This window comes from Chiloscyllium punctatum, chromosome 25 (genome assembly GCF_047496795.1).
Source record: "Chiloscyllium punctatum isolate Juve2018m chromosome 25, sChiPun1.3, whole genome shotgun sequence".
In the NCBI taxonomy this organism is placed as follows: Eukaryota; Metazoa; Chordata; class Chondrichthyes; order Orectolobiformes; family Hemiscylliidae; genus Chiloscyllium; species Chiloscyllium punctatum.
In genome coordinates, this window is record NC_092763.1 from 27,248,507 (window position 1) to 27,266,377 (window position 17,871).

The 17,871-nt window shown below is 42.5% G+C and overlaps 1 protein-coding gene across 2 annotated transcripts in view; it reads right to left on the minus strand.

The window, feature by feature from the left end:
• Positions 1-17,871, minus strand: part of LOC140495784 (gamma-aminobutyric acid receptor subunit gamma-4-like) — a 219,869-nt gene that overhangs the window by 106,561 nt on the left and 95,437 nt on the right. For both annotated transcript variants that reach the window (XM_072594887.1, XM_072594886.1), the window contains exon 3: positions 14,433-14,500. In XM_072594887.1, the coding sequence (XP_072450988.1) occupies positions 14,433-14,500 (68 nt within the window). The remainder of the gene's footprint in view (positions 1-14,432; positions 14,501-17,871) is intronic.

The window sequence follows — 17,871 nt, forward strand, 5'->3', positions numbered from 1 at the left end:
CATTACTGCACAATTCTTAACATCTGTTACATTGAGGGAGTCCAAATCCAGTTTTTAGAGTGGCACGGTGCCTCAGTGGTTAGCACAGCTACCTCACAGCACTAGGGACCCAGGTTCGATTCACCCTCAGGTGACTGTCTGTGGGGAGTTTGCACTTTCTCCCCATGTCTGCGGGGGTTTCCTCTGGGTGCTCCAGTTTCTTCCTACAGTCCAAAGATATGCAAGTTAGGTGACCATGCTAAATTGCCCATGATGTACAGGGATATGCAGGCTAGCTAAAGTAGGGGGATCAGTCTGGGCGAGATGCTCTTCGGAGCGTGTATGTGGACCCGCTGGGCCGAATGGCCTGTTTCCATACTGTAAGAATTCAATGATTCTATGACATCTTTTTTCTATCTTCATGGGAATTTGATCATTGACATTTCATCACATGGTAATAAATTACTTCTGCATTACTGAATCACATGATAGTCAGTCACATGTCCCATTTCACCCACTGTTCTTGCAATTACCTTAAATAGAGTGTTTCAATATCACTGAATCTTGAAATAAAAAAAGTTTACTTTGTTTTGGTATGAAGTGAGATGAATAGTATCCCTTTTAAATGAAAGAACATAAAATATAATAAGCTTAAAGATGAGTAAATAAAAATTGCTGTAATATTTCAACTGTATCGATCGCAATGCATCAGCAATGCTACTGATTCAACAAAACTTCATTCAGCTCAACTTAAAGTTTGCAGAAAGTTTTATGACTTTAAACCTACACGGCAAGTGATAAAATAATAAATACAACAAAGATCAAACCAAATCCAATTCACCATGTACAATGGCCAGGGAGGTGACACTCAGTCTTCAGGAAGCAGTACTGAGTCTGACCCCCAGGACGAAGTGGATTATACAACATAGGCACACTCCGGCTCTGCTCTCCAACCCAGTTTGCCACTTATGGCCCGCAGGCCAGACTTTCTGCAAAGGGCTCGCGGTCAGGATTGGAGGCAGCTGCACCTGTGAGTCAGCCTCCTTGCTGGCTCACTGCTACTTATCTTGAATGAAGACAACATGGATTCTGGTCAGCTGCTTCTCAGGGAATGGTGGTCAGTCAACAAAAGCAAATGTTAAAAGATTCTAAAAGGTCACATTCCCATAAATACTTGCCAGTCTCCCATCCCGTACTTTCAAAATAGCATAGTGCCTCACTGAGTCGGTGGTGGTTTGGGAGGGAACTGGGGTGTGTGTGGTGGTAGTGGTGGGAACAACATGGAGGTGGTAGTGAGGTGGAAGGAAGGGTGTTATTGGAACATTCAAAAGAGAAAGCGGCTGCAATGAGAGAAATTGGGCTCCCAATTAAAGGTAAAGTCATCACTGCCCTACTCTCTTGTTAGAGAGAGAGACAACTGGAGGGAGGGTTAACCTGAAGGTTACAGCACCTCAGGTGCAGAGAGAGACTATAGAGGGAGAGCCCCTTATGGTAACCTCAGCCAGTACAGTAATTAAACCCATGCTGGTGGTGTCACACTGCATTGCAAACTACCTGTCCAGCTAACTGACCCCCTACAGCGGGTGATCAAATGAAAATGTTAATAAAGTCTGCTGTCATTGTCTGTATATGATACACAGCGTACTACCTTGTACCCTTTAAAAGTGTAGTGGTATGTGTACCACACTGGAAACATATTCCCAGTCTTATAGGGACCTGAATGGTGTTGGCTATGGCATGACAGAAAACATAGTGGTGTCACACAAGCACTCCAGTGAGGTGTATGTTGATGTCAGAAGCAATTTGTTGCATCTTTGAACTAAGTTCTAGGTGTTGAGGTGAGATTCTCACTAGGCAGTTGTGAGTTACCTATTTTGGGGGGATTATCATTCATTAATGATACTTACTAAAAACTTATTTTGCCTCATTAAAATGTGGCTACCAACTGCTATGAGCAGGATAGACATTGAGAATTCTTGGCATGGAAGTCAGAGTAGGTACCTAACAACTTCAACTACTGCTCACTGTACAGGAGTTTCAGGTTGAACACAAGGCAAACACAAAGCCAGGATTGTCATCATGGTTTTCAGCAGACTTCATTCCACTCAAAAGAAGCTATTGCTCAGGCAGTCCCAACACAGTCATTCAAGGACAGCCTCAGATACTGGTCCAGGATTTGGCCCTGACCAGAGTTAGGGTCCTCTGCTCATAAAGGCTGAGAATCATAGACGAGAACGTGACAGTGCAGAAAGAGGCCACTCAGCCCATCAAGTCTGCAGTGAATCTCTGGATGTTGCCTGGTATGGAGCGAAGGTCTTATGAGGAGAGGCTCAGGGGCTTGAGGCTTTTTTTTGTTAGAAGGAAGAGGTTAAGAGGTGATTTAATTGAGACATGTAAGATAATCAGTGGGTTAGATAGGGTGGACAGTAAGAGCCTTATTCCTCATTTGGTGATGGTCAGTACAAGGGGACATGGTTTTAAACTGAGGGGTGATAGATATAGGATAGATGTCAGAGGTAGTTTCTTTGCTTAGAGAGTAGAAGGGGCGTGGAATGCCCTGCCTGCAACAGTAGTGGACTTGCCAAACTTAAGGGCATTTAAATGGTCATTGGATAGACATATGGATGAAAAATGAATAGTGTAGGTTAGATGAGCTTCAGATTGGTTTCACAGGTTGGTGCAACATCAAGGGCCAGTACTATTCCATATACAGCATTCACTCAGAGCGACCCCATCCCCATAACCCTTAATGGGGTTTTTATCATGGCCAATCCACCTAACTGCACATCTTTTGAGGATGTGGGAGGAAAGCAGAGCACCTAGAGGACACCCATGCAGACACAGGGAGAATGTGCAAACTCCATGCTCCACCTGAGGGTAGAATTGAACCTGGGTACCTGGTGCTATAAAGGCAGCAGTGCTAACCATTGAACCACTGTGTGACTCTGAAGAGCCAAGTGTCAGGCAGCCCATCTTCCACTTGACACTTTCTGCTATGTTACAGAGTCTTTTCTTCATGGAATGAGAGAGAGAATGGCATTACAATTGAAAGTGATCAGCATAGTGGTTACAGTTGGTGAAGCTGGGGAGGTCTGCACAGTGAGTGACTAGGCTGCCCAGAGATATGCAGGGTTAGTGGTTTCAGGGGTTGAAGTGGGTGAGAACAAGTGGGAAGATGTCTCTAGCAGCAGTCAGAGTGGTAGAGCATTTGCCTTGGTAGGAGGTGGGTACAGTAGTAGAGATGGAGCCCAGGTTGGCATGATATCTACTCCCTGATTTATCTCAGTCTTTCTCCAATTCCTGTTAACCTTGGCTCTCTCCTGGATGTTGGGCAATTCCAAACAGTGGCAACAATAATCAAAAGGAGAGGCTGCAGGGAATGATCTAGTAATACCAGAACAGAAAAGCTATTTCACAAATCCTGAGTCTGAGAGGTTTAATGAAACAGCCTTTTCTCTGGAAAAGTGGATCCATTCCATTCACATGATCGGAACTGGGCTTATTGATCTGATCTTTCAAATGAGGAAGGTGTTTGATAGGGTAGCTGTAGGAAAGGGGTGAAGTCCTCCTGCAGTGAAATCTGAATTGGAGTGTGATGGTGGAGATGTAAGAGAGTCACTAATCAACTCAGAAAGGAGTCTGAGAGAACCTATGATGTTCAGACTGAACTGACTGGCACAGAGAGTCATTGAAGTGAACAACATTTGATAGCTTTAAGATGAAACCAGACAGGCAACTGAAGGAGAAAGCAATAGAAGAACATGTTGATGCAGTGAAATGAAGTGAGATGAGGAGCAAATGCAAAATATTCTCATGGAGCACAAACATGAGTATTAACCAGATGGGCCAAGTGGCCTGATTATGTAGTATATATGCCATATCGTTCTGAATAATCTTTATCCTAGGGTTGAGAGACTAACATTCAAAATTCATGTCATGAAGTGAATTCGCCGGGAAAACGAAATCTGTATTTTGTGGTTGCTTTGATGCTGCGTTGATGAAAATTATTTTAATGAAAGAGGAAGAATGATTAAGTCCACTTCTGACTAATCCTATTACTTCGATGCTGCTACTGCTAATCATTCAGAGGCAATTTACTACCAGTCTGTGCTGCTAAAGACTGAATGTATTATCTACTTTCATGAAAATGGGATGTTTAATGAGTGGGCTTCAAGATTAATAATAAGAAAAGTCGAACAACCACTTGCACCAACCCTTGCACGAGTTGTCAAGAATGTCTATCACAACATTCCACTACTGAGAATTAGTCTGAATTTAAAACGGTGATACTTACCTGGGAGCAAATCAACCTTCCTGAACTATGAACTCTCTTCAAACTGCGTCCAAACTGCAACACTTGCTTTTCCTTTACTCCCATACCCTCCAGGCTTCTAAAACTTCAATCTGAGCTGCACCCTGACCACAATGACCACACTGACGTCCTCTTCTCTGCTACATTTTTCAGCCGCCCCTCTAAACTCTCACTGGATTGAACATGAACCTTCTTGATTTTGCTATAAGCAATTTGAGGCTGGAAGAAATTATCAGGGCTTTAAAGTATTTAATGCCATTTTACTTAACATTTCTGTTTTCATTCAGAGGCTCACTGAAGATGTTACCTAATATGGTGATGAAATGTCTGAAAATGAACCTTCCAGCTCAGCGAGCAAACCTACATCCAGAATTTCTGTTTATTGGTGGTAATGGTCAACCCGGAAGGCCATGTGGTAATATGCCCATGAATATGTCCACGCAGAGTTGGCAAATCTTGCTGGGAGTATTTAGCTCAAGCAGCAGGAGTGAGAGTCAGGATGGGAAGAGGAGGGCTACAAGAGAGGAAAAGTTTGAACAAAGCTTGAAAATCAGGGTAAAAATGCTAATAACAGCACTTGCTGTGAGGTGGGCAAGTAAAAATAGAATTAATATTTGTCCTGGAGCAAGATGCCTTTACAAACTTTTATCTAGAACTTAAATCAGAATAAGCTTCTGTGAAATCTTTGGAGTATCCTAAGTGGCTATGGACCTAACCTCCATATGTCACCATGTGGATTTCTTAATCCCAATGTTTCAGTCTACATTCAGTGTGTAGATTATTATAGTCCAATAGTCATGTCAATGGGTTTAGATTCAAGTGATGAATACATTTCCAAGTGTTTGGAATCATTATTCAACAATACACCTTATGCCACACATGTGTGAACAATTAATACTAGCTCCACACTAACCTACCCATGAAGATAAGACAATTGGTTACCATAACTCAAGAATCTCACTGTCAGAAGTTGAGAAGTGTCTCAACTCAGTGTTGAGTGAATGCATTTGCCACAATTCCTTAACTCTTAACTCAATCCCCAAACTTTGATTCTCAAATGTTCCCACTGATTCCTATTTCCCAATCCCATAATTCCCTGATTGAATCCTAATTGAATCCTTCTCACTCCTTAATTCTCCCATTAGAATCCATCCCTCTGTTGCATTTTTCTCCCATTGAATTTTTTACATCTACTATCCTAGTATTCCCAAATGAAAACCATCTTCTAGGTCATTTACACAATGGTAATAAATTACCCTATTCACACAGGGTGTGTATTCTAATCTGTATCATGTTCACCCATCATCCTTTTACTCAGAGTCTGCATTGGGTCTCCTCCCAGCTCTAATTTGAATTTAAATATCTTATCCTTTTTTTCAGAACTTTTCCATGTCCCATACCTATCTCTAATCTCCATCAGAAATACAACCTGTTATTATTCCTGCGACCAAATTGTAAACCAAAACAACCACATTTACTGAATGACCCCCAAGTGAACACACGACAAGTTTCCACTTATTGGTCTTACTTTAATAATATCACGATGTGAAAACTAAACAGAAAATAATAAAGATATTACAGTCAGTCAACCCATGAATTACGCATTGATTTGTAGGTAAAATAAAGACTATCTCCTGAAGTTACAGGTGTTTGTATCATCACCATATAAATATAGCACCATGTGTAATCTCATCATTTTTTTACTTTGCCTTCAAAGTGCAGAATCATTCAGTTTTTCCACTTAATGGATTTGGTCCTCGAGTCACCTGGAATGATAGTTCCATTCCACCTGATGCCGCTGGACATAGTCTTCACCAAAATCAGCACATTCTACAGAATCTATTTATTCAGGTTGATCAAGGTTTTGATGCCACAGTTTCCTCAGAGACTCCTTAACAAGACTCCTGAAGTAAACCTGATTAAGCAAGCTGTAACAAAGCTGAAACTTGTCCAATTCACAACAGTGTTCTAACCTGTTTAACTGCATTATACAATCAGCTCCTTGTAAAAGTGTCTTTTTGTTCCCTGCTACAGTTCTCCTTTGTGTCTGTCAGTCACATGGGCTTTGCATGTGAACTTCTGTTTTATTGGTACTGTGTCCAGTTCAATAACTGCCAAATTCCAAAGATTAATACGTTTCATGTTCAGGAAAATTCCAATTATTCTCTTCACAATTGAGATCATCTCTTGAAATTCCTTGTCAAATATTCTTATAGTCAACTATAGAATGCACAGACAAAGGTCAAAAGTCATCACAAACTGCTAGGTATCTGCAGTTATCCTATGCTGATTTTGTGAGAACCCTAATTTTAATGGTTCCACTTATAAGCTCCAAGGATTGCCTGGACTCTACCTTTTGGAATTCTATTCCTAAACTTCTTAGTTCCTCTACCTCATTTTCCTCCTTTATAACCCTCATAAATCCTACCTGCTTAATGATGCTCCCAGTCCCTGACCTTGATTGGTTTGCAGGTTAGTGTCAGAATGTATCTAGTGTCCTCTATGAGTTTCCTTGGGATGTAAATGATGCAATGTAAATGCAAAATGCTGCTTAACTCAAAGGGGAGCAATCACATCATAGTCAAGAGGTTATATATTCACAATAACAGTCCAAAGACCTGAACACACTTGAGAGAATGCTTGTTAGAGGTCATGACCTTCATATGTGATATTAAACTGAGGTTTCATCTGTCTTTGCTGTCAATGTAAAGGATCCATGGCCTTGTGGAAGATAAGCCTTCACCTCTCTGCGAGTGAAATTTGCAGAAACTCTTTTATTAAAAAAAAATCAAGCCTAACAGTCAGACCATCCATCAACCAGCTATCAGCAGCCACACGCTAATTAGATCACGAGAAGATACTCCTGTTTTATTTTTCACTATCCAAATGCAGGGTCACTGACACTAGATACTGCGCTACAATAAATTCAGAGCTAGACATGGTTTACGATACAGATCAGATATCACATTCAACTCTTTGTCCATCTGTCATCAGTGACTCCAGCATTCATTTAGATCCTAGGCCCATTGTCAATCATTGATAACATTCAGAATTTACAACACTGGTATTTTATTACAATCCAAATCCTTTTGAAAAGGCATTCCACCAATACATCTTTGACCACTGCTAGTTTGGAGTCATACCTGGTTAGAAATACATCCTTATCTGTAGTAAATATTGATGTCTTTTTATATGAAACTTCACAGAGCCTTAATCATCATGTCCTATATATTGATAACTTCTAACCTAGAAGACTGATAAACATACTTAACAAGATACTTGTTTTCCACAACCTTGGGCTTGAATATCACACACATAAACAATCCCAAAAGATTTAGTGTTCCAATGTCTTTTGATCTTTTGCCATCTGTGACTTCCGACATCTTTTGCTTTGTTGTAAACATAACCACACAGGCACAAACACACATATAAAAACATATACACAGATATATACACACACATAGAGACATTAGACACACATATTTTCACAGAGGCACAGAGGGAGAGAGAGAGAGAGAGAGAGACACACACACACACACACACACACGCACACACATACAAACACACACGATTTCTCAGGTTGTTGACCACTGCTCACGTGATTGCAAGACTTCTCCCAGAAACATAAGGACTTCAACAGTTACAGCGCCCGAAAGTATTCAGCCCATTACGACTGCGCTAGTGTGTCTTAGGAGAATTTCACCTCAGACCACCCTCTGCCTTCTCTCTGCATCACTGCACACTCTCTCTTTTCAGATAATGATCCAATCCCTTCTTGAAAGCTTCAATGGACCCTGCCTTCCCCATACTCTCAGTCTGAGCCCGCCAGAACTTAACCGCCCACTGGGCGACAAGGCTTCTCTTCATGTCTCATGATGAGGTGGAAAATTAGATTAGATTCCCCACAGTGGGGAAGCAGGCCATTTGGCCCAACAAGTCCACACTGACCCTCTGAAGAGTAACCCACCCAGACTCACTTCCCTCTGACTAATGCACCTAACACTATGGGCAATTTAGCATGGCCAATTCACCTGACCTACGCATTTTTGGAACATGGGGGGAAACCCACACAGACACAGAGAGAATGTGCAGATTCCACATAGACAGTCATCTGAGGCTGGAATCAAACCCAGGTCCCTGGTGCTGTGAGGCAGCAGTGTTAACCACTGAGCCATCGTGCCACCCTCAGGTTACTACATTTATTGATGACACACAGATAGGTTTGAAAGTAAGCTGTGATGAGGTATAAGGAGTTTGCAAAGAGAGGAATATAGGCTGAGTGAGTAGGCAAAAGTTTAGCAGCTGGAATATAATGTGGCAAAATATGAACTTGTCCACTTAAGAAGAGAAAAGCAACATATTAATTGAATGTGGAGAGATTTCAGAACTCAGTGGTACAGTGGAATCTGGGTGTCTGGGACATGATTAAAAATGTTAGTATGCTAGTTAGGTACAGCTAGTATTGTCATTTTGTTTTGATTCATTACATTCCTAGTTAGGTGGTCAGCATTTATTGCCAACCACTACTTATCCTGGAGGAGGTGGCTCAGTGGTTAGCACTGCTGCCTCACAGCACCAGGGACCTGGGTTCAATCCCATCCATGGGCAACTGTATGTGTGGAGTTTGTATGTTCTCCCCATGTCTGCATGGTTTCATCCTGGTGCTCTGGTTTCCTCCCACAGTCCAAAGATGTACAGATTAGGTGGATTGGCCATGGGAAATGCAGGATTACAGGGATGGGGTGGGTCTGGGTGGGATGATCTTCAGAGGGTCAGTGTGGACTCGAATCACCTATTTTCACACTATAGGGGATTCTATGATATTTCTCTGAAGTTGTCCTTCAATCATAGCGATCCCCACAGAACTACTGGTGAGGGAATTCCAGGATTTTCATTGTATATAGCCTCAACCTTACTAGATAGCACATTGTAGATGAGAACAGGTGGAGGCCATTTAGCTCCTCAAGCCTGTTACAAAGGAACATGAGGAAGCATCTTGAATTTGCTCTAGCAATTGATGGATGATGGTCAACATATTCCTTTGCTCTTTTACCCCTACCTCATAAAGCTCTTGGTCAATGCTGAAAACTCCAATTGATCTTCAGCATCCAAATCTTTTCAGGGTCTCGAGTTGTAGATTTCTTCTTCTCCTTGTCTGCAGTACATGTGTCCTGATTTCCTGCTCACTATTATTTGTTACTGTTACGTTGAATAAATGCTTGCTAAGTAATGTTGTTACTAACTTACTGAATGGTGATATCTTCTGCTTGCGTAAATCTCAATTCTTTATTAATCATGACAGCCAACATCTTGTTGTCACACGTGCATGATAATAGAACTGCTTAAAATCATTGCACCTTTGGGACATGCATTCACCATGTAGCTACAAAGCAGCAAGAGCCAATGATACACAGAATGTCATTTTGGGCAATGCATGTGTAAGATCATAAAGCAAAAAAAAAAGCCAAGGGCAATACAGCATTAAATCGTGGGATCTTCCTGTGGTCACTAACTGACAATGGCTGCAGCATTAACAAACTGAGGTAAAAGGCCACCCAAACTCTTAACTGAAATACAGAGTGACTGAAATAATGATCCTGGTAAACTAAGTTTGAATCCAAATGAGAAAGTTTAAAGATTTTAATTGGGTTAGAAATAAAAGTGACTATGAAACTGCCAGATGATGTAAATGTTTCATTAATGTTCTTTAGACAAGGAAGGCTTCTCTTTCAATCGAAAAATTTTGATCTTAAATTACATCATTGGCAAATTCTATTCAAGAATGTCTCTGGCTACCTATTGGACCATGCTGTACTGTGGCATTAGTCTCTCCCTTTCATCTGTGAATTGGCCTTGGATTTAGTGATGGATCAACTGTTATCAGTTGTGAAGTAATAGGAAAAAACAGCACTAACATCACAGTGACAGCAGCAGCCAATGGCTTCCACCTTGCTGAGCAGACAGTGAGGGAGTGGGGGCTGGGGATGGAATCTGACTGCATGGCCGAGATAAGGGGGAGACGGTTGAATGGATTTGTACAGGCATTGTGCTGAAGCTGACAGAATGAGGAATGAGCTTGCTGAGCAAGTTTTCGCAAGGTTCTCACTCAGCGATTTTCTTCACAGAAAGGAGCAATGAGTAATCTGCTGATAACATGGTGAAAGCCAGCTCCCAATAACATCAGGGACAGATGACATAAATATCTGCCTCACAGCCCACAGATTCCACATGAAATAGAGATGTGTGGCTTGAATTCCTTTTGGGTGGTTTGCCACTCCACCAGTGGAAGTACGGCAGTGATAGACTGCTGTCTGAACTCAGATGCTGATAGAGGGTAGCACTGTTGGAAGTATTCAGACAGGTTTGGGTCCCACGAGAGAGAATACAATAAATGACTTCAGGCTGACACTCCTGCACTGAGGGGGTGCTGCTCCATGAGAAGTGCTGTCTTCAAATGGAATGTGAAACTGGGGGTCTGAGTTTGAGAAACAAGGTAGGGCAGTTCTCCCCTGTGTCCCTGCTGAGGTTTATTGATTTACTTCAGGCTCTGTGACAAACTGAATGAGAAGATGTTGTGCACTTTAAAAACTTAAAATGTATTCTACCCCAAATCTATCCTGTCTTGACAACTTGAGCCCTAGCCTGCTCCAAGTCCTGTTGGAATTCATGTGTAGGACTTTAAGAATATTAAATGCTATCAACATGCACTGATGGCATTCTATAGCTGCCCATGCAAGTATGATGCTTCAAGCCTGCTCCACCATTCAATATGATCACGGCTGATTATCCAACTCAGCATCGTGTTCCCAATTTCTCCCTACAGTCTTTGACCTCTATATTCCTAAGAACTATAGTTCACTCTTTTTGAAAACATTCAAAGTTTTGGCCTCAACTTATTTCTGTAATAGGTAATTCCACAGGTTCGCCACTGTCTGAGTGAAGAAATGTCTCATCATCTCAGTCCTAAATGGCCTACCATGTAGACTGTGTTATGGACTCCATGCTCATTAGGAACATCCCTCCTGTATTTACCCTGTCTAGTCCTGTTAGAATTTTGAGGGGTTCTATGAGATTCCTTCTCAGTCTTCTAGGCTCCAGTAAATATAGTCCTAACTAATCCAATCTCTCTTCAAACATCAGTCCTGCCATCCCTGGAATAAGTCTGGTAAACCTTTGTTGCGTTCCCTCCCAAAGACGAGACACTGAATGGAAGATTGCGATCTTTGTGACTTACAACTGTATCTGTCATTGTTAATGATGTTCATTGTTAATGGAGTATCATGTTTTAGCCAGTTTCCTCTCCTCATTTATCAGCTGGGTTGATGATCCAGAATTGACACCTTTAATGATGAGTTTAATGCTGCTCACCATTATAATGTAATTGGTTCAGTAACATTTTATAAGAAAGAGGTACCCTGTGAATCTTTGAATAATTTCCATCGCTCTACTGTTCCACACAGATGAATCAGGAGTAGGCCTCTCAGCCCCTTGAACAAGCTGCTCCATTCAATAAGAATATGGCCAGTTTGACCACTCCACATTCCTTTGATAATTATTAATGTATGCCACTGAACTCATCTGGCCAAAAATAATTACAGCTTATTATTTTCCTTTCTGTCTCTTTTCTTCGATTTGTTAACCAATCTTCCCATCCCTCCATTTCTCTTTGACTCTAATTACCTATCTTTAATGCACTTTTAGTTCTGATGATCTGTCATTCACATTATTCAGCATGGCCCATAGCAGCCTTTATGAAGGTATGACTATCAGCTGTCATTTACGTACAGCACACAGTATAAAAACATTTTCAAGCTGAAAGCCAGAGGCAGAAATGATAACCATGGCAAAAAACGGACACTGTTAGATCTACACAGAGAGCAGAGCAGACGCTGGACACTGACTGATCCACACTGATACAGAGCAGACGCTGGACACTGACTGATCCACACTGATACAGAGCAGACACTGGACACTGACTGATCCACAATGATACAGAGCAGACGCTGGACACTGACTGATCCACAATGATACAGAGCAGACACTGGACACTGACTGATCCACAATGATACAGAGCAGACACTGGATACTGACTGATCTACACTGATACAGAGCAGACGCTGGACACTGACTGATCCACACTGATACAGAGCAGACACTGGATACTGACTGATCCACAATGATACAGAGCAGACACTGGATACTGACTGATCTACACTGATACAGAGCAGACGCTGGACACTGACTGATCCACACTGATACAGAGCAGACACTGGACACTGACTGATCTACACTGATACAGAGCAGACACTGGACACTGACTGATCTACACTGATACAGAGCAGACACTGGATACTGACTGATCTACACTGATACAGAGCAGACGCTGGACACTGACTGATCCACAATGATACAGAGCAGACACTGGATACTGACTGATCTACACTGATACAGAGCAGACGCTGGACACTGACTGATCCACACTGATACAGAGCAGACGCTGGACACTGACTGATCCACACTGATACAGAGCAGACGCTGGACACTGACTGATCTACACTGATACTGAGCAGACACTGGACACTGACTGATCCACACTGATACAGAGCAGACGCTGGACACTGACTGATCTACACTGATACTGAGCAGACACTGGATACTGACTGATCTACACTGATACAGAGCAGACGCTGGACACTGACTGATCTACACTGATACAGAACAGACGCTGGACACTGACTGATCTACACTGATACTGAGCAGACACTGGATACTGACTGATCTACACTGATACAGAACAGACGCTGGACACTGACTGATCTACACTGATACTGAGCAGACACTGGATACTGACTGATCTACACTGATACAGAACAGACACTGGACACTGACTGATCCACACTGATACAGAGCAGACGCTGGACACTGACTGATCTACACTGATACTGAGCAGACACTGGATACTGACTGATCTACACTGATACAGAACAGACGCTGGACACTGACTGATCCACACTAAAATAGTGCAAACACTGGACACTGACTGATCCACACTGATACAGAGCAGACGCTGGACACTGACTGATCTACACTGATACAGAGCAGACGCTGGACACTGACTGATCCACACTGATACAGAGCAGACGCTGGACACTGACTGATCTACACTGATACTGAGCAGACACTGGATACTGACTGATCTACACTGATACAGAACAGACGCTGGACACTGACTGATCCACACTAAAATAGTGCAAACACTGGACACTGACTGATCCACACTGATACAGAGCAGACGCTGGACACTGACTGATCTACACTGATACTGAGCAGACACTGGATACTGACTGATCTACACTGATACAGAACAGACGCTGGACACTGACTGATCCACACTAAAATAGTGCAAACACTGGACACTGACTGATCCACACTGATACAGAACAGACGCTGGACACTGACTGATCCACACTGATACAGTGCAAACACTGGACACTGACTGATCCACAATGATACAGAGCAGACACTGGATACTGACTGATCTACACTGATACAGAACAGACGCTGGACACTGACTGATCCACACTGATACAGAGCAGACACTGGACACTGACTGATCCACACTGATACAGAACAGACGCTGGACACTGACTGATCTACACTGATACAGAACAGACGCTGGACACTGACTGATCCACACTGATACAGAGCAGACACTGGACACTGACTGATCCACACTGATACAGTGCAAACACTGGACACTGACTGATCCACACTGATACAGAGCAGACACTGGATACTGACTGATCTACACTGATACAGAACAGACGCTGGACACTGACTGATCCACAGTGATACAGTGCAAACACTGGACACTGACTGATCCACAATGATACAGAGCAGACACTGGATACTGACTGATCTACACTGATACAGAACAGACGCTGGACACTGACTGATCCACACTGATACAGAGCAGACACTGGACACTGACTGACACTGATACAGAGCAGATACTGAACACTGACTGATCCACACTGAGAAGAGAGGACACTGTGCAAAGTCTGATCCACAGTGAACCAGTCTGAGCACAGGGGCATTCTTTCATAAATAACCTCTTGACACCTTTCCATGAATTACTTACCATCTGGATAACAGATACTGGGCCAATGCTGTTCACATAAATGTCCACGTCAATAACAATTGGCTTTACTGAAAAATAAACAAAAGCACATTATTACAATTAGTAAAAATGAAGATTGTATTTCAAAACTCTGCCACACATCAATCCTAGGAAAGTGCAAGGAAATCATGTCTGATTAAATTTTCAGTCGCAATATTAAATCAGAGCCATATCTACCTTAGGTAGATGCAACCAATTGTTGAAATGAGAGTTGATGATGTCTAACTGGTCTGCTTGTCCAATCGGCACTAATGGCTTGTCTGATGCATTGATGTGCTGGATTAAATGTGAGGAGAAGATAATTCTCCCCATCTCTGTTGTAAATGGGCAATCCCTGAGTTTTAAACGAGAAACATCTTTTTCACACCTAACCTGTCACCTATCTTCTCTCTGTACAGCAGGAGGTGATGGCCTAGTGGTATTATTACTGCACAGTTAATCCCAAAACCCAGGCTGTGTTCTGGATTCAAATCCTGCAACAGATGATGATGGAATCTGGAATTAAGAACCTAATGATGACCATGAATCGATTATCAGGGAAAAAAAAAACATCTGGTTTACTAAGCTCCTTTAGGGGAGCGACCTTCAGCTGGTATGGCTTACATGTGACTCCAGGTCCACAGCAATGTGGTTGGCTCTTAACAGTTAGATATGAGCAATAAATATTGGCCTTGCCAGCAATGTTCTCATCCCATGATTGAATATATTAAAAGAAATACCTCTCAGGAATCTTATATGTTTCAATCAAGTCACCTCTTACTCTTCTAAGCTCCAGTGGATGCAGGGCTAATTAATCCAAGAGCTCTTCAGAAGATAACCTGCTCATTCTGGATATTAGACTAATGAAGTCTCTGAACTATGTCCAAAGCATAATATCCTTCCTTAAATAAGGAAGCTAATATTGTACACTATACTCCAGATGTTGTCTTATGAGCATCCTGTATAACTGAAGTATAAACTCCTTGCTTTCATCTGAAATGCTATTGTGATAAAAGATAATATTCTGGTACTTTCCTGATTACTTGCTGTGCCTGCATGCTAACCTTCTGTGAACCATGTACTATGGCACCCAGAACTGTTTACATCTCATAGGTCTGTGATCTTTCCACAATTTAGACAATACACTTTCTTATTTTATTCGTGCCTAAATAAATAATTTTACATTTTCCCACATTACCTCATTTGCCAGTTTTATCAAATGAATATTTTTCAATCAACCTTGCTTTGAGACACTCACTTCATGAGCAATGGAGTGTTTGGATTTTGATGCAGAAGATAGTTCCCTAAAACCTGACAGCTTGCTAGAGTTGAATGCTCAACTGCAGATAACACCCATCAAGTAAGAATAATTATGGTTGCTCAGGAAACTAACTGCAAGCAAGATGCTACTGCCACTAGAAATTTCCTGACATCCTCTCACTGAAGCCAGAAGCCAGCAGGTACCTGGCAGTGATCTCCCAGTGACAGAAGGTGGGGGGTAAATTTCCTTTGTTGATGCCCATAGCCCAGATACATGCAATCCTACAGAATGGCTTCATTAGCACAACCCTGGCCTGTTGGCAGTGGCCATTTCTCATTTTGAAGATTCCCGATAGGTTCAGAGTGCAGCCACTTTAAGACACCCTCACAGTTTCCTCCTGCCTCAGCAGCCCTCACCTTTACCAGGTAGTCTTCCGGCTGTCCAGAGTTTTGAGTCCAATGATTTGGTCTTCTACCTCAGGAACCTCACCCTCACCCCGACACCCCTCATCCTCACCCTGACCTCCACTCATCCTCATGGCAATCCTCACGCTCATTCTGACCTCCCTCAACCCCCCCCATTCTGACCCCCATCCCCACTCTGACCCTCAACCTCCCTTTTCACTGACCACCACCCTCATTCCGATCCCTTACTGTCCCTCTGACTCTCCTCCTCCTCTTGCTCAATGAGGACTTATATTCTGACTGTTGGGTGTGTCCTACACTGCTTATTTGGTGTGAGACATTTCGAAGGCCATGCAGTAGGCTATGAGGGAGTGAACCTTGGTGTCTGAATCTGATAGTCTAATCTACTCACATTCTGTGGCACTAAGGTATACAGAGACCCTTGCACAAATTGTAATTCGTGTCATGTCGATAACTACCATCACTCAGTTTAACAAATAAACCAATATGGACTGGGTGATCCTCAACATCTCAGCACTGCAAGTACGGCACTGTGGCTCAGTGGTTAGCACTGCTGCCTCACAGCGCCAGGGACCCAGGCTTGGTCCCACCCTCAGATGACTGTCTGAGTGGAGTTTGCACATTCTCCCTGTGTCTGCTTGTGTTTCCTCCGGGTGCTCAGGTTTCCTCCTACAGTCCAAAGATGTGCAGGTTAGGTAAAGTGCCCATCATGTTCAGGAGTGTGTAGATTAGGTGCATTAGTAAGGGGAAATGTAGAGTAATAGGGTAGGGGAATGGGTCTGGGTAGGATATTCTTCAGAGGGTCGGTGTGGACTTGTTGGGCCGAATGACCTATTTCAACATTGTAGGGATTCTACGATAACTATAGTCTATTGTAATGGTGCAGGTACACCAATTAAATCTTTGCAGCAACACTGCTCTTGCTAAGTTGCCACTGCTGACCACCAGTGGAGTGGAATGGTGTTTTACTTATTTGTGAGGCTGATTGCTGGGGAATATCATCGTGCTCTCTACAACAGTGTAACAGCAGGTCATGAGTTCTCATTTATACATTAATACATTGAATACATTATCCAGACTGACAACGACAGAATGCTGCACTATCTGAGGTCCGATCTTCAGAATGAAACACTACACAAAGAATCTTTGTGTCTCCTCTCAGGTGAATGCAGTAGATCCTACTGCACAATTCGAATAGTGGAGTTCTCCCTGGGGTCCAGGCTGACGTTTATCCCTCGAGCCTTGTCGCATTCATCAAATGACATGATCACATTCACTGTATGTGGGATCTTACTGTGTGCAAATCACTGCCTTGTTTCCTACATGACAATAGTACCTATACTTCAGATGTTTCTCATTGGTTGAAAGGAATTTCAGGATATTCTATGGTTAAGAGAAATGCAAAATGCAAGTTATTTTTCTCTAGATGTGTGAACAGGGCAAGGTTACAATATGAGGATCTTTTTATTGGACTAGAGGTTGGAGTTTGGCAGAATGTCAGCAAACGTTGAGACAGAAGAAGTGGTGCATGGGGTCAAAACTGAAAGAGAAGAGGTACCAGAAAGGTTGGCAGTACTTAGGTTAGATATGTCACCTGTTCTGGGTGGCTTGGGTGTTAAGGAAAGTCAAGGGTAGTCGATTCAATTGTTATTACTAAAGGGGTAGTGTTGAGTAAACATGAGGGCCTGAAGGTAGATAAGTCCTGATGGAATGCGTCCCAGGGTGCTGGAAATTA